Source organism: Anguilla anguilla, chromosome 11 (assembly GCF_013347855.1).
Source record: "Anguilla anguilla isolate fAngAng1 chromosome 11, fAngAng1.pri, whole genome shotgun sequence".
Taxonomy (NCBI): Eukaryota; Metazoa; Chordata; class Actinopteri; order Anguilliformes; family Anguillidae; genus Anguilla; species Anguilla anguilla.
Window position 1 is genome coordinate 30,775,929 of NC_049211.1, and position 21,694 is coordinate 30,797,622.

General features: G+C 38.7%; 1 protein-coding gene across 2 annotated transcripts in view; it reads right to left on the minus strand.

Moving 5' to 3' along the window:
* cfap20dc (CFAP20 domain containing) overlaps window positions 1-16,534 on the minus strand; it is a 28,759-nt gene extending 12,225 nt beyond the window's left edge. The window contains exons 1-12 of one of the 2 annotated variants that reach the window (XM_035380555.1): window positions 16,237-16,534; window positions 15,911-16,000; window positions 14,881-14,974; window positions 14,044-14,116; window positions 10,683-10,797; window positions 8,470-8,626; window positions 7,618-7,767; window positions 3,915-4,051; window positions 1,797-1,968; window positions 1,052-1,165; window positions 638-763; window positions 181-506 (exon numbers count right to left, since the gene is read on the minus strand). In XM_035380555.1, the coding sequence (XP_035236446.1) occupies window positions 181-506; window positions 638-763; window positions 1,052-1,165; window positions 1,797-1,968; window positions 3,915-4,051; window positions 7,618-7,767; window positions 8,470-8,626; window positions 10,683-10,797; window positions 14,044-14,116; window positions 14,881-14,974; window positions 15,911-16,000; window positions 16,237-16,257 (1,575 nt within the window). In that variant the 5' untranslated portion in view covers window positions 16,258-16,534. Of the gene's footprint in view, window positions 1-180; window positions 507-637; window positions 767-1,051; window positions 1,166-1,796; window positions 1,969-3,914; window positions 4,052-7,617; window positions 7,768-8,469; window positions 8,627-10,682; window positions 10,798-14,043; window positions 14,117-14,880; window positions 14,975-15,910; window positions 16,001-16,236 lie in introns of both variants that reach the window. The other variant, XM_035380554.1, reaches the window with a different exon arrangement.
* Window positions 16,535-21,694: the final 5,160 nt, after the last annotated feature.

Here is a 21,694-nt window from a genome sequence, read left to right on the forward strand (position 1 = left end):
AATTGCTCATACACAAGTCCCATCACAAAAAAACACAACATAAAGAAGTAGTGAGAACAATAGTAATTGAGCCAGTGGAAAAAAGACAAGTACAAAATAACCATGTTTGTATATCAGATTTTTCCAGTTTTAAGTGTGTGTACAGTCACTATAGTAAGTTGTGGATTGGCAAAAACATACCTCTTCACTTTCGCTGCCAAAGAAGTCATCCTCCAGCCGTGCCCCCCTGTGTGCCCCGCCCCCCTCACCCCACATTTCAGGAGAAGGGGCAAGGCCCTCTCCGGGGTTGATGTGTCCTTGACAACGCTTTGCTGAGTGTGGGCGGGAAGAGAAGGTAAAGATGTCATCCAGGCTGAGCTGAGGCTCCACGCCGTTGTTCTCATGTCTAGCGGTAATGTCGGTCTGGACAATTGAATCATGGGTAAACTGCAGGTTGAGTGGATCTGGAGTCCATTTGGAAGAATCCAAGCATACATCCTTCAGACTGCTTGCAAAGCAGCCACTGTCTGGAAGAAAAAAATAAATAAAAGGCTAGAAAGGCAACTTCTGTTTACTGAAAAGCCATTGCGCACTCAAAAGTCCTTGTTCACTTTCTTTGAAGTGCCAAGGAGCCACCCTCCATTTTGAGGCAACTTACCTGCATCTGGCTGGTCACCCATTGCACCAGGGACCCGAGCTATGGCAGTGTTTGCAGTGCCGCTGGGAGGGCAGGTTTCAGAGGAGCTGGAGCTGGCTTCATTTCTACTGCTGCTCCGCGCTGAGCCTGCTAGCATGTTTCACAAAAGCAAAACCATTCATTTTTATATGTAAGATCATATTTGTTTGTGCTTGGTTGCTGTTAATAAGGTGTGGCACGGCTCGGTCTGGGAGTGGAAATTGGGACCATGCCTACTGGCTAAGCGGGCACATGCACCAGGATTGTTCGTAAATCAGCCCAATATTTAAAAGTGTACAAGCTTTTCACAGTAGGTGGCTGAGACTGGAACAGTCTTGATGTGGCCCTGGATAAATCTGCTGACTCAGCATTCAGCCCAAAGTTCCCACGCCTCACCTGTGAGGCCTGGATTTTCTCTCTCTGCACTGTACACCCGTAGCTTCCTCGTTCCTGGCCTCTCCATGGCTAGTCTGCTTGGCGGGGGGTGTGGCTGCAGGCTCCAGTGGTTCCCTGTGCCAATCCATTTATTTAGAGATCTAAAACTTAAAGGGTAACCTCACCAAAAATACAACTTTTCAAATGCATCAGGATTGAAATGAGCTACTGATGTTTGTGTAGATCAGGGTTTCCCAGTACGCTCATTGGTGGACTTCAGGGTGGGGGGCATTAAATGGGAAATGAAAAAAACATGAATTTGTTGCACGCAGTAGAAAATGTTTTAATGCATTTTCCATTCAGTGCCAGACAAACAACCCCCTTTTTTCCAATTATGAATTATCATCTTTTTTTTTTTTTAATTACGCAAGCACTGTTTCAATAGCAGTAGTTTTGTTAATTGTAACATTAAATGTGGCATGCAAACAATGGCACAGGAATAATAACTAAAAAGGGAACCACTCAGCCACCATTTTGAATTAATTATTTTAATTTAGGTAACATGGTTATTGGAGTTGTCCAAATATTTGTCTCCATACAATAAAATAGCCTACTTAAATTACACCAGATTTATTGGGGGCAGGTTCCATGCCGTCTTTGTAATTCAAACTTCCTGTTTTTGCCTTATTTCTGGCTTTTCTTTGCTGGTGTGGTGCACTTCATGGTACAAAAAGCTTACAGTTCAAGCATGAACGTTCATCTTTACCTGTGAGCCCCTCTAAAGCCTGTCCGCTGTCCTGGTGGTGCTGAGGCGTGGACTCGTGCTCAGAAATGGGGACCTGCTCACGCCGATGGCTCTGCTTCTCCACCCAATCTCCGCTGTTCTGTTTCGCCGAGCCACAGCTCCGGCCTGCTCTGGCACCAGGAATGAGAACCACCTGTGGAAAAGCAAGCCAGTCAGACTGCTGAATGAGCTTCAACACTGGCCATTGCTGCAGCCAAAGCATAGGTAGATACTTCTGATTGTGTGGAGCCTGAGGAAGAGCACTCATTAGCCCCTTTTCCACTGGAGGGCCGAACAGTTCTGAGCATGGAGAGGTTAGACAACCGTGCTCAGTGCAGCTGAACCATTCGGGTGGGCAGGCTTAATGACGTATTCACTGATTGGTTTCACATTACGTCAGTTTTGTGACTCCGCATACGGTCTCTTCACGTCCTCTTCCGTAACCTAGGTCGTTGGAGAAGCTAATATAGATAAAAATGCCAATTCCGTCATAGCAACAAGATAAACCCGACAATAGCCATAAGATATACAGCAGTGAAAATGCTGCTCACTGAACAACAAAATATGCGGGACAAAGTTTTAACACATGATACTATGTCATTCTACAGTCAATATCTGGGACTAAATATTGAATAAATACATAACCTTACCATTGGTTTTACGCGTAGAGATGTCCCTTTTGAGACCTTGGACAATCCGTTTATGAAATATATTTTGCGCATTTGTGATGCCTGGGTAGCTACATTCAAAATAGCTGTGCATAATACCACACATATTGTCTACGGCGTTGTCGCCATTTCAAGTACAGTCTGGCTTGATTGACAATTCATTTATTCAGTAGGTGAGAGAATAAGCATTCTAACGATGTGTAACATGTCTAATTTTGCTTTTGGAATAGCGTTTTATAGGTCAGAGTAACCGAAAAATCTTCTTATCATCGCATTCACTTACGCATTAAGACGCTGCACCTAACGAAACGTTGTTAACGATTTTTCGTAATTTCTTGGAAAATACTATTATTGAGGACTTCTGGGCGTAGCTAAGCCGTATATTTGCTGATAGACCTATCTGACATTGTTTTCTGGAGCAAAACAGAAGTGGATTGAACTTGTTGATTTACTGCCTCTGTCTGAATACAGATGAAGTTTCATCATTGCTATGTAAGTATTACTGCTCAAAATATTTCGGTTATACACATTATTTTTGGATTGAGTGTCTTTAAATAGGTTAGTGGTATTATATAATGTGGATATTTCACACTAATGTGTGAAAGCGTTAGTAGTTTTTTGAATGCATGCAACAGTGATGGTCAGTGGAGGATACGCTAAAAAGAAAAACCAAAAACAGACCAAAATACACCGTATCCTTGTCCGTTTCGTCAGCCAACGAAACATAACAAAAACAAAAACAAAACAGTATGGGGAGCGACGACAACAACTGGCGCATATTACATTCACAACGGGACGCCGTCGCTGATCCACCGCGTCACTTGCTGTCCTCACTAGATACTTCCTAGTCCTGGTTTTAGCAGCCCGACAGTGGAAACAGAAACGGTAACCATTCCCACGAGTACTGAGCAGCGCGGAACGGCACGAACGGCACGAACGGTTCGGCCCTACAGTGGAAAAGCGGCTATTGTCGTCTGCCTCGCAAACATCATCGTCCATATGATTTCCGTATCTTTAAACTGGTTGAATGATTCTCCTAGTTTTCTAGAGGACCCAGAGCTATGGAATGTATTCATCATGGAAACAGCGATGTCTGTCCTGCACAAGATCGTATGTGATGTCATGTCACCTATATACTAAAGCAGCTGGGTGTAGAGAACCCATTCAGGTGTATCATATGAACCTGTTCAAGTTTGATAACCACTGCATTGACGTATAAAAGTCAACAAACTATGTTTTCAGTGAGAAATATATAGTCAAGCTCACGTGCACACACTGTGGTCTACATCCTAAAGCTCTAATCTCCCTACACGAAGTTGGGACATGTGGCCATATTGTCCAGGGGGGTTGAAAACTACTGTTGCAGAGCATAGCAGTTGGTTATTTGGACAGATTAGAGGTTCTACCCGTTTGAGAATGGGCTCATTCTCACCTCCCGGCTGCCAGAGCCAATGGCCTTCTTTCCTGTAGGTGGGGGGGGTCCCGGGACTTTTGACCCAAAAGCAATGTGGCAAACATCCTGGTTCTTGGCCCCCCGTGCAGAGATGGAACTGCCAGAGTTTGCCTGTTCTGGTGGGGACAAAGAGGCAACCATTGACATTTGAGCATTTAAAGAGGGAACTATTCTTCTCTATACTCCTCACAGTGGACATGAGACCAAATTTGTAAATGAACTTGTTCTTTCAATAGAAGTAAATTGCAAAAATGTAAGAATCGCAATTTAATAGGATTCAATTGCATGTAACAATAGCAAATAACAACTTACAATATTTGTATTCCAATTGCCGTGGTACGATGAAGATGCACAGAACAATTTTCAGCGCTAATTAAGTATTTTAACTAATTGATCTTTCCCACAAAGTATAATAATTACAGTGCTTGTACACTGCAAATTAATCACTGGATAGACGCTTTGTGTGTTTTTCTGTATTAGTAATAGCTCAAAGTAAAAGCTTCATTTAAGACAGATAATGCAATCAATACAATAACAATGCACGGCGTGTTTAACAATTTACTAAAGCTAATGATGGCGCAAGACTAAATTAGAATGTTTCAAATCAGAGCACTGGATGTTATTATCTTGCTAATGGTCTCCCATTGACAATTTAACAGATGAGTTTGTAATACATAATATTAGTTAACATTCATGCAGCAGTGACACTTCTTGGCAGCATGGATTCAACAAGGTGCTGGAACCATTCCTTAGGGACATGTCGAAACTGAACTGTAAATTACTATTCTGTGATGTAACTGCACAGAATACAACCTCCAAAAAATCAGTTAGCCATCATGCTCCACTAACCAATAACCACTCACTCACAACGACTACTTATAAATGATAAATTCTTGGTTTATAAAAGAAATACCCTTTTAAAGACAATCTTGTTGTCATGTTTTAATAAGATGAGACATACAAAAAAGAAACTTGTCATTGTTGTACTGACTACCTGGACTTTGATGAGTCAATCTTTCCCAGCTCTAAATAATACAATTTCCTCAATGAGTAAAGGTACTGAAATAAAATTCTAAAAATTTAGAACCACCAGTTTATATTATTAGGTTCATGGCCTAGTGCAATACCAGCCCCCTTTAAGCATTATTAGGCTTGTTAATAACAGAGACCATAAGAGCTCATTTACAGAAGAATCCCCTCAGCGGGATGACAGTTTATTTCTGTGGCCATGATTGGATAAATCAGAATGAACGAGACAGCTGTCTGAGGGGATAAATACTCAAAAATAAAAAAAATGTGCCGTTGAAGTGAAAACAGGAATTATAATTAATTGCCTGTGCACTTATTTTCGACAGAAGGAAAGATAATTGCAGTCTCCAGGTATGCGTTTCTGATCCAAGAGCACTTGGGTTTCCAATAAAAACCACTCCACTGCTACACGGGGGTAGCTATTAGCATAACATTAAGGCGTGTGAATGACAAGCTAATGCACGGCCTGTTAGTGCTACTTCCTAAATGCTTTGAAGTAGTTCAAAATGAAACAAGGCCAGGGACATTCATTAAAAAATCACTTTTTATGGACATGTTTGATTTAAATTAATGTCATTCCTTTGTTTAACTTTACATCGACTGATTTCACCTGCATTCTTTATGTCAATATCTTTGTGTATATATTTGTGCCTTCAGATATATGAGCTAATCATTTCTGTCACAACACAAGGTACATGCTTTGTAGATGCCCTCATAAACAACTGGTAATAAAAATGTTTCAATACAACGCGTGTGCATCGAAAACAAAAAATGCTAAAACACTAAATGCATTTTTTTTTAAATACAGTAAAATCCAGCATCGAATAAAGATACTTATATAAATACACATTCATATGAAAAAAGAATTAAATAGACACAAACAAATAAATAAGTACATTAAATAAACTACAAAATACTCTAAATTATATATATATATATTTCTTTGTACTTAATTTCTGCACACAAATCACAATTTATTCCTTTAGTTTTATATTTACAGTTGCAAGTGGTATGTGAACCCTTTGGAAATACCTGGGTTCATAAATCTTTTCTTGCAATTGTATTTCATTTCAGCACTGTTTTCACACACGCACACACACACACACACACACACACACACACACAATCTGAGCTGCAGTGAAGACCATTAAAAAAGAATCAGTAGAAGAGCTTTTTAATGACTATTTGTTTGTGAAATCTGCCAATAATCCACCTGGAACAGGCACCACCCCAGTTCTGCAGAGTAGTTTTCTGGGGCGTGCAGCTCGAAGAAGATAAATAAAATGTGGTACATAACATAATGTAGCATGACGTATCTGACAAGGCTTAAATTAAAACAGCTGCTTGCATTTTTACATCAGATTGAGAGACAAAATAACAGCACTAAAGGTTTACTTTTGATTTGATGAAGAAAAAGTCCCTCAGTTTTACTCACTCATTCACCATTAACATTTTTCATCAGGATTAATTTTGAATGCATGCTATTAAAACAAGCTCAATTTTAAAGGCAGCACCAAATAGGTCAGGCGAGGATAAATTCTTATATGATCAATTCCAAATTCTGCCCTTTAACTACTGCTCTATTTTTTTATAAATTCAATACGTAATTTAAATAGCCTTCAACATTAATGCAAATACATAATGGATTATACTGACAATAGGACACTGTCAAGTTGTCCAGTAGTATTGACTGATATAATTTAATTTAAATTGTTTTTTCATCGACTCTTTGGAATTTCAATATATTTTAAATTAAATTAAAATTTTAACTTTGAGATTTAAAAATGTTTTTTTTTTTTATTAGAATTTGCTATTTTAATCTGCAGATTTTATGTAACCACCTATGTTGCACTTCGACTTAATTCTACGTGTTCTACTTACTGCTGACTGTTACTGTTGAGTGAGCTGTAGAGAACATGAGTGGAATGGAAGATTGCTTGCAAAACAGAATTCCACAGGTTTCAGCATTTTCAGCATAGTGGGCAAATTTTATTTGATTGATACCCTTTTAGATTTCCTGTAGCTCGTTACTTTAGTCCTGAGGTGCCCTGCCTTCTTTGACTTTTTTATAGTCCGCCCACCTTTTCTGACTGTTATGGTACTTGATGCAGCTTTAAGAGAGCTACATATGCTGAACACAATAAACTCCCCTGAATGGGTCTTTCCTCCAGCCCCACTGCATTCACTAATAAGATGTGTTTTAATAATAAAAACCAAAGTTGCGCAATTGTTATTTTTCCATTATTCTCCTCCTCGGTCAATGCAATTCCCATCACTTTATTCAAACCAAACTCAGGTCATTAAAATGCAATCACTGCAAATGGAAGTCAGTGAACCTATCAAGACGTTCAGCTTACTCATCAAAAACAATACTGACATATTGGAACAACAAACAATCCACTTCTAATTGTAGAGTGAAAACTACTGCAAAGCCTAGTGATGCATGTAACATTACATTACATAACAGACGACCTAACAACGAGAGGCCTCAGTGACAGACGGTTTTAAACGTGTCAACAGAAATGACACAGGAGAGAGACTTGGCAAGTCCAGTCAACAAGATGAATTCTTCCCTGAAGAACAACACAGTAACAAATCAGCGACGGAGAAAGTGGGGAGTCGGTCAGCTCTTTAGACTCCCTTAATTACCCACCCAAGTCTGAGGACAGCGAGCCTCCGAGCTTCATCTCGGCCAGCCGCAGCTTGTTCATGTTCACCAGCTGTGTGATGTGCTGCACATCTGGGGGGAACTGGCAGCCCTTTGGAATGATGTCTCTGGGACCGTTGCCACAAATATAAAGATCTGCAAAGGGAACAACAATTTTCACAAAAAAACTGGTTGATTCATACCTATGGTATAAAAAAGGCCCTCGTATATTACGTTGCACAATGTGCTTTCTCTGGTAGCGTTGGGGTGGGGATGGGGGCTGTGGGAGAATGTAACTGAAAAAAATAATAAAACCATTACAAACAAAGCACATTCAGCACATGCAAATGTGGGCAGTTTTCATTGATAATTTACTGCATTCCCAGATATTCCTCTCTCCAGGGGCTTGTAAATTGCAAGGGGAAAATAGAAAAAGAACAATAAAATATAAATGCAACCCATTTGGGAAGACAGCAGCTCAAGATTCTGGATCTAGTACAGAGGTTGGTCAGAAAATTTTATATATTATCATTTCTTTTGACTGACTGCAAAATTCTCAAAGAGTGACACAGCTGCCTAGATGCATCATAATAGTCCACTCGTGGATGGGGTGGTGTTCAAAAATGAAACAATTATGACTCTATACACCGCACAATACCAGTTTACATGCTCAGAAAGATTGATGATGAAAAAAGAAACATATATTTACATAAGAAACTCAAGAAAGATAAAATTTTGTTTTTCTAAGTCTGTGCAGATAAACCAGATACTGATTCTGCAAAAAATAAATAAAAACATTCACAAAAGATTGTTTCCTGCCAAAAATGCACTGGATGTGGTTTTGCTTAGATAACATACCACTCTCATTGTGAGCATCTGCCGGCTGGAGTTTCATAGTGAAAATTCTTCTGAGCCGGCAGCTGGCAGAGACTGTGATTCTATCCAAGGACAGGAAAGGCGCTCCTTTGAATATTTCACTGGTGAATGACACAAGGTCAACGCACATGTTGCACCACTGAAAATCAGAATGTAAAAAGAACAACATTAATCATTAATATTTTATTACTAATAATTATGCTATTCACAATATTCTCTGAGCAAACATATACACAGTATAAACAAATACATTGTTATTGTGTTGCCATGGCGATATTCAGTGCCTGAGAATTTGATGAGGAACTGGTCAGGAATATAACTTTCCACCAGCCCACCGGTCCTTAGGCACAAAAAATGAAATCGCAAACTAACCCTTTATGGAAATTGAATATGCTGCACATATATTGAAACTGGGACGGCAGCAGTGGCGTACCATGGGGTCTAGAACCAGGCCTTCGGTAACCTTGCCTGTAGAGAGATGATTACTCAGCCTATCAACCTTGTTCCATTTACATGTCTTGACAATCAATCAAGCAGTGGCAGTATGTCACCTGCCAAGCTTCAAGCTGGCAGAACATATCCAGACCACCACAGCAGAGAGAATTCTGTGCTTTTCATGGTTAGCAACAGAAAGAACTACAGTGACCAGATCCATACTCAAACTACAAACATAGCAACTAAGTGACTACGTATACACAACTTCTGTGTTTCTGTCTTATCTTCTTCACCCTCCCCGTTTCTTCATCTTCCCTTTCTCCTACTCAATTTTCCTGCCTCAAGTCCCACAATTATAAATTCTCCCAATTGATCAATTTCTGGCAAGATGAAGTAGACCAATTTTACTGCATCCGAAACTGGCGCACTGCAGCCAATCATGAAATCTGATCATTGCTCAATTGCACACACATCAACTCTTGCCTCATCCAACAGCATCAGAAAGCTGAGAGAGTTGAGAGAAAATATCTATTCAAGATCAGAAAATATTGCAACACTTCAAAATACATTGGCAAATTGTTGTTGCTTTCAGATATGACAGTGTTTTCTTTAAAAATATTCTGAAATTTTTCTATCAAATTTTCCTGCAAAGTTATGTCTGCAAAGTTAGGCTATATTGCTGCATGTTCAAACTTCATAAGGAACTGAAAATTTTATTTAAAGGTTCTTCATGTGTATGGTTGAATAAACAATTCATGAAAGTGAATCACATACACAAATAAAATACTATTTTGGCACTGCACAACTACTAATCACTGCACCCAGTGGATGGACATATGGTTATTACTGCTACAATGTCCATATGATTGTTGGTGAATGGTGCCGTTAAGTGCAATGATGAACAAGCCCACTCTACACACAGAAAATGTGTGTGTCGCCAAATAAAATTCCCAAATAAAGGCTTTTATTCCACTATAGCTATTCTGCCATTTTTAAAGGACAGCAGACAGTCTGCCCTCATTTCGCACTTTATTCTCTCTTCTTGTATTTTATTATTTGCATTTTATTCTCAGGGGGCAAGCAGAGAGGGCTACAAATAAAGATAGAATCAGAGTACAGAAAGCATCATGGAAAATAAAACCCCCAGCCCCATGGGGGGTTCAAACATGGGTTTGAGAATATCCTGCTCCGCCACCCACACCACTCTCACCCATTGTCGTTTTCTGTTGCCCGTTTTATTGACTAAATAGTCTCCACACTGTGCTGACATGAAAATGTATATTATGTTAATTCAGACTGATGTTCGTACCAATGTGAAATCCAACAATAACTCTTGGCTCCATGCCTTTTGAAATGATAAAACCAAATTCCAGACATTGTACACCTCTTGACCTTTGTTTATCACATACTACACGTTGCATGACAAAACTCAGAAGTCTCATTACTTCACCATCTGTATCCAGCTATATCAGGCTGTAAACATTCCTTGTGTATAATGTAAACACAGGTTGCCTATGTTAAGCATATTTAACAAAGGAGGCATATGTAGCCAATATGAACCACATCATTACTTGTTAGTCCTGTATATGTGAGGAGTATGAGACCCATATTTTTTAATTAATTACATTACATTACAGGCACTTAGCTGATGTAATTTAATATGTCATTCTACAAATGTTATGACAAGGATGCTTAATAACTGTAGACTGCACAAATAGAAAATAAATGGTGACCCATAATATTCATAAACGTATACTCACAATGTTAAGTCTGAGACTTGAGAGAGGTATTTTGGCATGTAAAGGGGTTGCTGATAGATCCTTATGAATAGTTGATAAATACAGTCTTTTCTTCAGATTTCCTGAATCTGTTACCCTGGAAATGAAGGAAGGCAACAGTAAATGTCTGCACAGTAAAAATGCTAGCTCTCTGAAAAACAGACTCGATCGCTTTTCATATTCAGGACAGTGGATGTAGCACTCTTTTAGCAAAAAAGATCTTTAATGAGAGTTATTTCCCCCTCAGTGTGAAGATATGGACAGCAGCTGGGTTGAAATGAGTCCCACGGCACTTCATTTACATCATACCAGACCTGGGTCAAACACGTGTTTGTTTTGGATTCAAATACTTTTCTGTGCTCTATTGATCTTGCCTGGTGTAAATGATCCTGCCAGTATGAGCAGAAGGCGGGGTTTGCACTTTTTCAGAGTATTTCATTGGTTCCAATACACCAGACAAGATCATTAAACTGTAGAAAATTATTTGAATCCAAAACAAATACGTATTTGACGCAAGTCTGCATCATACCATTGAGTCTTCACAGCCTGTTCCCCTAGAAAAGAATTTGATCAACATAAAGAGATGGGCCATGGGGTTGAAAAGAAATCTTAAATTGTCCAAATCTGAACAAAAAATGTAACTGTAATTAGCAGTGTGGTCGCTTGTATTGTTGAAGCAAAAAACAGTTTGTCATTTTCACTGCCCACACACCTATTAAACCCTGGTGTACTATAAGCATCCACCCCCCCCCCCCCCCAAGGAAAAGAAAGTCTGAGTACAGACCAAGGCTTAGAATGGATTCACCCAAATACATTTCAAATACCTTTCCCCTGAAAGCCAATTACAGGAGTGGGTTTTAAACAGGAAGGCTGGACATGTTTCTAGCATTCTCAACATTCAAATGCTGATATAACAATCACAATAGGTAATTGAAACCAATGGAGTTCTAGGACACCGTCTTAAAATTTTGGAAAAAAAAAAGTTAAAATTGAATTCTTGATATCAAAAACAAGTTGCATAAAAGCTTAAACGGGTTGCTACTGATTCTTTACCACTACAGTAAGCTTGCAACAGACTTCAAACTAGAAGAGAACACAAAGTGACAAATATAAATATAAATGGATACAGCCATCAATACTTTAAATGCACCAAGCCACCAGTAAACAACAAATTAGAGGTCTGTTGCTTTTGTCAAAGCACACTATTCATTGCAGTGATTGCTTAATTACAGAGTGTGTCTACAGCATGGCCAATGCCAGTAATTATTTGTATATTTGCAGCAGATGTTGGTTAATGAACTATGCAAAATGAAAAATTGATGAAAAGGGCACAAAGACTCCTGAATTGTATTACATTATCAATGAACTCAATGGAGAGAGCAGGCTCTACCACAGACACGCAAAGTGAAACAAACATTGTCATTATCATTGTTTAAGTATCGCTGTCCCTTTGTTGTGAGAGAAAATTATTCTGATTCTAATAATTTTGAGTTGAAATTTTCAAATCTCTCCACATCTGAGAAGTAAAGCCAGCCAGTGTGATGCAATGGATTAGTATAATGTTTGCGTTATAATAGCCAAAGTATATACCTTTAATCTAACAGGAGGGAGGACAACTGACATTTTCTGGTCATCAAAAAAAAAATTCAACAGAGGAATCTAGGTTCATGTAAGTATGGAATGTAAATAGTTTTCCTAAATTTGCTTAAGCATACTTTTTACTGAAAATGAAAACTTTAGAGATGAGATGTGTTTCGACAGCAACTACTGGGAAAGTACAAAGCAATTCTCTTCTTGACTACAAATTGAGAGCTTTGAATATGATCATCCACCTGTACGTTCTAATCTGGAAATTACTTTTTTTCATCACAATGGATTATCTCCTTGCAGAAAGCTGCTCCATCAAGGGAATTACTTCTATTCCTTGCAAATCTCGCAAGAAAGTTTAACTTTGAATGAAAAAGGTTGCATTAAAAATGGATTACTTAAAGGCACAGTTCTCACAAAAGTGAAATTAAAGTATGTTTCCACTTATGCAGAGTACTGTATCAATTGGTATCAATCCAGATAGTTTGACAAGTTTTCTAGATACAGTTCTCTTTGATGCAATGGACCTCTATTGACCTACATATTTGTGGCGTTCACTTCAGTAAGAAATTTACATAAAAAAACTTAACAGCAATGTCTCTTTCCAAATATAATGCCACGGTTACTCACGAACATCCACAGAGCTTGATTTGTGCATGGTAACTACTGTCCACAGAATATTTCATGAACACATCTACAGAGGCTAGGCTGAAAGATGCAAACCACTAGTTATCTACAAAAACAGGATGACCAGATTACAGTTTTCTATGAAGAGCCGAGTTCTGGAAAAAGGTCTTGTGGACAGATAAGACCAAGATTGACTTGTATTAGAGCGATAGCATGAGCAAAGTGAAGAAGCCAAAAGGAACTGCCCAATATAGAAAGCACCCCCCTCATCTGTGAAACACTGTGGTGTTATGGTTTGATGTATGGCTGCCACAGGTACTGGCTCACCTGTCTTCACTGATGATGTAACTGCCGATAGCAACAGCCGAATGAATTATAATGTGTACAGAAGCATCTTATCTGCTCAAGTTCAACCAAGTGCCTACAAACACATTGGACAGTACTTCATCCTACAGCAAGACAATGATCCCAAACATACTGCTAAAGCAAAAAAGGAGTATTTCAAAGGCAGTTCACTCAATCTGAATCCAATTGAACATGCGTTTCATATGCTGATGAGAAACCTTTCAGCTACCAGCCCCCATAAGATGCAGGAGCTGAAGATGGCTGCAGTACAAGACTGGCAGATCATCACCAGATAAGATACTCAACACCTGGTGATGTCTATGGGTCTCATACGTCAAACAGTCCTTATATGCAAAGGATATGCGACAAAGAACTAAAAAAAAAGCCCTTCATGGATTGTGGCCTTGTTGTGGTTGAAGGGCTTCCGAGGTTTTATGATCCCCAGAGCAATGTCATGGGGGGCTTATGTCTCCCTGGAAGGGTCTCCCAAGGCGAACAAGTCTGGGGTGAGGACCCAGATGAACACAATCCAAATTAACCCCTACTGAATGGTAAAAAGAATCCTGTTTCGGTATTTGGCAAGCAACATTTCAGCACTGTATTGGCGTACCTTCGGGCGATTGTTGCATTCATCTTGATGGTATGACAGAATATGAATTTTTGGTGGTGGAAGAATATTCTTATGAACTCCCAGATATACATTATTGTCGACTGTGTCATGCTTGGGAGGTGCAGTTATAGATGAAACTGCAGGAAGGGGGTTCTTGTTAAAGAAGGCTCTTACATCAGTTCGGTGGAGAAGTCTTTTCCCATGGGTACAAACACCTGCAGCACCAGGAACCTTTGGCTGAGCCCAACTGAAAGAAAAAGCCCAACAAGATCAAATAACATGGCATAACTATCTGCTATACAGCTACAAAGTTCTTAAAACTTCAACATAGGACAGATTTAAATTACATTTGTATTAAATAAATATAAATAAACTAACACCATTTTATGCAGTTAAAAAGTATACTAGACGCTGTTAGTTTGCTTTTAAATAATAAACGTAGCTATATCACAAATACGCATATATACAAGAAATCTGCACTAGGGGTGACATAGCTCAGGAGGTAAAAGCAGTTGTCTGGCAGTCGGAGGGTTGCCGGTTCAATCCCCGCCTTGGGCGTGTCGAAGTGTCCCTGAGCAAGACACCTAACCCCTAACTGCTCTGGTGAATGAGAGGCAACAATTGTTTGTTGACAGACACATTTTAATGCCAGGTGTAAAGGCGGTCTAATATTAGTAACATTTGTTGGCACTCCCCTGTAAAGTATAATGTAATCACATGCATGTGTAATTTTTATTAATTAAACTTAGAGTGGGGGTAGTGGTGAGATCACTGGGTTTTGGATGGGAGAGGTTGGGCTCCACTGTTGTACCCACTGTGAGCACAATGAATCATCTCAATTAGCAATTTAGAGTGAACGTGCAAATAAAAGTCATTTCTTAAGTATAAAAGGACTTATCTCATAATTTCAGACATCATCATAAAGAGACTCAAATATTGTAAGTTCACTCTTGTGTTTTATAGTCTTGGTGCAGTGAACATTCTGTAATGTAATGCTTAATTTACACTTACGTGCCATCCTGCTGTCCTTTGGCATTTGCATCCTGTTTTTCTGGCTGCTCCCTTCCAAAATATATACAAAGCCCTTCATCTCTCTGTCAAACTCCTGGATAAAAACAATTTCTGCATTAAAAACTCATTAATGGAAATGATCTGCTTGGTAAATAAGTGTTAACTATAGTTTAATAGAAACTATTATATATAATTAGGGCTTATAGAAATTCTGGTCTTCTTTTGTAACCTCTGATTCTCTCCACCCAGCACTACAAAGTTGCTTCTGTCTCCCGTCAAGCCTCTTGGTGAACAATTAACCCTCTGCAGAACACAAATTGTCTCAATTGTGCCAAGTGACCCATAGCACATTTGGAGAAAAAAATGATCTCAATATATGCTAAATATTCATTATTAATGATCAGGTGTCAATGATTTGCAGTGTTACGAAGGCTAAAGCTCACTCCCTACATTTGAGAAAAAAATTGGAATCTATGAAATTGTACACATTTTGGAATTAAGATCTTCAATTAGGCTTTGCTGTTCACACAGGAAAAGTAAAAGTTCTGACAAGAATGACAAAGGATGCATAACAATCAAAGCCTTTTAAATTGTAACATGCAAAAAAGAATTTTGTAAAGAGTTTAATGAAATGAATCAAAATGAATATGTAGTGAACATTTTGCATGGAATTAACTAATCAAAAACGGTGATTGCAGTGAATACTTTTAGCAGGCTATTTTTACATCCAGGGCAGGGGTAGGGTTGGCAGATTTAGAACGCAAAAACAGCTAGCATCTTAATCACGGACAAGCTGAGGAGCTGTCAGGAGCTATAATTCACCTTATGCATGCACCTTATGTTATGTATATTGTTATTTTTAAAAAAAATCTGAAACATGGACAGAAGGAAAAAGCTGTTCTGGGTTTCACTCAGCAGTTACCCAGCTAATCCAGTAATCCTGCTTCATGAAATACCCCCCAGGATAAGTAACAATACAATTTCTTACCAGTAAAACAATTGATTCTACAAAAACAAAAATGACACTCACTTTACTAATAGCTGTTTGGCTCCCATAAAGCTTCCAGTTTGCCACTGGGTCATTTCCCTGAGCACTAAAGATGTCAACGACAGCTCCACCCTAGAAAAGAAAACTAGTAAATAAAACCATACCAACACACGCGCGCACACTCGCAAGAAGGTAGCCTAATATTACCCAAGGCCGTGTGCTACTAAAAGCTATGTATTCCTCAAAAATGTACTCATTATGAATTCTCTTAAGAAATGGGGTTGATCATTATTTCGCAAGAAACATTGACAGCGTATTTTCACGTAACATTGGATTAACGGCTATTCCAAATTCAGTTGTTATCCCACCTGATATTCGTTTTTGAACATCCTTTACGTGTCTATGTTCTTCGTTTCAATGAGCGTCCGATTAAGATGAATAATCTGAGTTTAATGCACATTATGATCACTAACTACACTGTCGTTCCAATGGTTGCACAACTGTAGGCGTTTAACCAAGGGTAACTGCACAAGGTCAAGATTCTACAAAAAAATAAATAAATAAAAATAAAAACAGAAGGGATCTAAATAATTCGCTTCTTGGGGAAAGTATTATATTGCCAATTTTCCTACCCTAAGCAGTTTCCTATCTGCTTGCTGATTCAATTAGGCTGCTATATCCATGTTTAATTTAATCTAGCCATCTGTATTTTGCGAAATACTGCAGAACCACAAAATAGCAAACAATCAAGACAAATTAAGTCAAGCAGCTAGAACCATTGTAAAGTCGCAAATTGCCCATAGCCAACCATTAACTATGTAAAACACCGAAGTTAGCAATTGTTTCATACATCAGAAATCCTAAAGTTAGCTAACGTTGCGTTCTAGGTTGTTGTGAATCCACTGTAACCTTTCAATGCACTGTATGAAAGATAGACGTAGACTAACGTTAATTCAGTAAAACTACCGCAACGTTCCGGTCCGCTTAGCTAGTTGGATATTGAGCTCCACTACGGACACATACGTTAGTTATCGTTAACGTAACAAGAACCTAGATAGTAGGCTATCATTAATAAACATCGCTAGTCATCTTCTAACGTTACACTTTAGTACACTAGCTGACGTCGTTACTAGTGATAGTCTACCCATAGTTTATGGTGCATTTCACAGCACCATGAACTGTTAGGTTAGGAAGTTCGCCGCATCAGCCTACTGTATACTTATTGACCTGTTGTACAGAATATATTTAGCTTCATTATCATGTCCAACATTTTCAGGTGACCCGATTGACTTTATCGTAATATTAGTAATCCTGGTAACACTAAAAACAACCAGCTAAGTATAATTCCGGTGCTGTCCATGAGCGCGAACTGAGCACCGACAACATAAGGACGTTTCTATGGCGACGAGACGCCACAAAGAAGTGTGCGTGTCATATTCGTCCGCAATGTTATGGAGGGGACATTTTTCTAGTTACAACGTCAAAAAATTAAAGTAAATAGTTACTCGAATAACTAAAATAATTTAATCAATAATTAATTTTTTTACAAATGAATAAGATGGACACATTACTCTTACCACAGGTAAATAGCCTATATATTATTTTGCACTCTATAGCCTAATAGACTCATTTTTCAGAGTGCCATGAACCATGCTGTGTTTTCAGTAGCCTAAATGGAGAGAGCGAGGGAACTAAAACTGAATTCATATTATAATGTATTATTATTATTATTATTATTATTATTATTATTATTATTATTATTATTATTATGTCTTATCTATTTAGTTTAAAAAAAGATGTTGGGATAGGCTGTATGGATCTGAATCTGGTGCAAGTTTGGCTCCCTGAAATATTCCGGAAAACGTAATTCACACAAGATCATGCCCACGGTTCATTGCTCTTACTTTATTTATAAGACTTAAATTGTACATGTACACAAACTGCTTTTCCTTCCCACTTGGCTATGACTAACCTTATCCATATGGTTGTAGAACATGTTACATAATTTTCACACCATTGTTTGTACATGCCCAAGGCACATTCTTTGTTAAGAATGCATGCCATAGACTTAAGTAACACTGATTTCTGTTTAAAATTATTTTTATGGTAAACATGTGTTGTAAAGATGGGACACAAATACAATGATATACTGTTTTTCGGTCACTTTTTAAAAGCCATTCTGTCACTTGTATCCCATTCCCCTTGAAACACTCACAAAATCGTAAAAAACCCTCAAGAATTGATAAAAATGAGCAAGGAAAGCAAATGAAAAAAATGTCATTGTTGTTTATCAGCTTGGTCTTGCACTCAAAATTGTTTAAAAAAAATCTTTATCAAGAAATGTTTTTTCTCAAAAACATGTCACAATTATTGGCATCCTCAATAAATTCATGTGAACAAAATCTAATAGAAGTATATTTCCTTTTATATTTAAATGTTGAGGGGCAAGGTAGAGATTCCAGCCTGCTCTGTGTTCTGAGAAATACACATCCTAAGCTAATTCCACAAGGCACTGGGAGAGGGGCGCTATCACTCTTGATGTGATTAACTCCTCAAATCCATCGATGAGCCAATGAGCAATAGGGTCAGCAACAGCAGGCAGCTGCACTCGACAACTAAGGCGATCGCCTTTGCCAAGGAAAGAGAGAGGCCTAAGCTGGAAACCAAGTGCTCCTCTGCCCATTTTCTTCCTACCACATGGTACTGGGTGATGTCAGCTGACCTGGAGAAGCAACTGAGGACCCCACCACACATCACTCAGACTTTGATGAGGCCAGCTGTCATCCTAGTCTCTGAGGCTACAAAGGAGCTTGGCCTGCTGGAGCTCACCTTGGGATGAGTGGATGAAGGAGACACAGGAGAGAAAGAGGGCCAAACACTAGGAGCTGATAGAGGAATGCTATAGTTAGGTGTGGAGGACCTTCTTTAGCGGTTAGTTTTGGCACCCGGGCCTCTATGCTATACAAGTCACTTCTTTATGGCAGGTACTATGCGAATTGCAAGATTCCTGGATGAGCAGTATGTTTGCCTCCTACGGCAAACAATATTTGTGTCATAGAATATTTTTATGAATGCCTGGTAATCAGCTGACAATCTATGCCATGACATTGGGGGGAGACTCTGACTTTTTTTTCATAATAAAAACTTAGGTGAAAGGTGAAGCAAGTGATAGGACATTTTTTAAGAATACCAGATGTACAATCCTGGGAAATCAATGTGGACCTCCCCGTTTGTAAAATCCACAAAGGAAAATCAGTATGTACTGGACACAAAGTGCATGTGCACAGGTTCTGCTCTTGCCTTGCCTCTCGGTACAGCCACAGCTGGGAATGTACTGGAAGTGCTGAACCAAGTATGCTTAACGATGGGGAATATCAAAAGGAAATAAGAACGGATAATGGAAACTCATTTCAGGAATGAACTTGTCATGGACTGGTGCACAAAACATGATCTTGAGACAGCGTATTCTCCCCCTTACCATACTCAAGCTAATGGAACAGGAAAGAAAAGATTAATAGCCAAAGCCCGGAAGAGAAGTTACTCATTGGCATATGCATATATTGTGTGGGAAATATGGCCTCAGAGTATATGAAGGGATCAGTAAGTAAGTGTCCTCAAAAAATGTATGCAATGCCTTATGATGTCTAGTAGAGGATGTCAAGACAAGCCCCCAAATTAGCTATATTCAGTGCAGGAAATGGATTTCACACAGGGATTCTACACAGAGATCCCAGGTATTGCCTCCCTTCTATGGCTGCTATTGCAAACTCACAATGCTCCTGCCTGAGGATAATGCAAAGAGTGTTTCAGTAAATTACTGAGGAAAAAAAAACTAATTGGAGAGATAAAGGAACTGAGTTTTTTATGAGGAAAGATCATTTCTAATTATGAGTGAAAATGTACATTCTCGCCATTTATGCCAGCAGAGAATGAACTTCAAATTAAATAATAATAGTTTCCTTTAAATTAAATGTCATATTTATTTAACAAAGGAATCCACAGTACAATCTCAATCTCTACTGAGATACATTTTAGTTTATTTAGGGCCTAGACCGCAGAGTGGCCTTCGCCTGTATGATTATGGCAAAGCCCATAATACACAAAATGGTCACTAGAGGGCACTACTATGCAGACAAAGTCCACTCTGCTGTCTTGGTCTTGTCAGAATAAGTTATAATTTACTACAATAGAAAGCCAAAAAAAAAAAAACCAATAGAGGACACTCAAAGTATACTACAATAGGTCCACCAAAGGAGGCAAAATCACACAGGGCAAAGTCCACTCTGCTGTCTAGGCAGTTCTTAGCTCTGCATCGTGGTACCATTCGGTGTATTATAGGTTTCCTACATTACATTTTTGGCTCGTTATTGTATCAAGTTCTAACTTTTGTTCTGACGTGACCTGGACATCAGACTAGACTTGCCTGTGTGGTGGTGTCTCACACGCCAGACACTTAATACTTTTCCTTGGTTTCAGTCTGATCTGTATTTATTTATCTAGTTATCTGTTATCATCTCCTATTCATACATTTAGGCATTTAGCAGATCCTCTTATCCAAAGTGCCTAACGCAGCATTCTGCAGCTTGTTACATAGTATCTATTTATACAGCTGGATATACACTGAAGCAAATCAGGTTAAGTAGTTCTGAAGGACACAATGGCAGTACCCCACCTGGGAATCAAATCTGCAACCTCTTTATTATGAGCCCAGTCCCTTAACTAACTTCTTTAACTGGCCCATTTTTAGGGTAAGATGCTCATTACGGTACATCAATGCCACATGGTCCTCATTGGAAAATGTGGCGTTTTACTTGTAACGCAAGTGTACTCAGAAGTGTATCAATGATGGCCAGTAACCGTGGGTATGGAGGCAGTGAGGCACCCTAATATTTGATGATTTTTTTTTCTCCAATCAGGCGGGTCCCTAATAGACTACACACACCCCAAAATATGGAAACATTTGATAGTTAGAAACCTGCAATGTAATGAAGAAAAATAATAATTGAAATTTGGAAGATGCTTTTTTTTTTTTTTTTTGCTATTCAGGGAATTTTTCTTGGACCCCTTCATTGCTGATTGCAGCTATATTATTATTATTATTATTATTATTATTATTATTATTATTATTATTCTCACAGTGAAAGCACAGCTTTGTGCTTAGTGACTGTAGTACAGTACACCTACAGCTCAGTTGTAAATCCAGTTGTTTTAAGAGGGCTAAATTCTCTGTGGTTGTGGCTATAGCTGTGGTTTCATTGTGACCAATCTGATGGACCACTTTTTTCTCTCTTTAATACCACTGCACCCAGGCCATAAGCCAACTGGCAGTTTCATCTTGTCTGATATACTTATTCTGGGAGCTGCAGAGTCCTAATGTGTACATTTACGGCACTTTGAAAAAGCCTCTTTTTCGTCAGATGATGCTGTTGAGATTGGCTGTGAACTAGAAGGCTTTTTTCAGCTTAGCTGGATGTAAAATTAAAGTATCGATTTATTATGTCTCTTTCCACTTTTTTATAAAATAATAACCATCCTCTGCAAAGGTAATTTTCAGCAAAGAGGGTGGGTATGCCCTAAGGAAAACCTTCTATAGTTGAAACACTCTACTATGCATTGTGTGTTTAAACTTTATTTACATCTGAGGGTTGTTTATTTGTGTGCTTCTATTGTGCACATTTGAGCACCGTTAGGTAACAGTAGGGACAACAGAACTACGATTTCATACATTCGTCCACTTCCCAAGCGAGGTGGGACTCTGTCCCATCTGTGATTTCCAGCACTGTAATTCAATACCGTGTGACAGAAATGCATATCTAGTGATAAAAC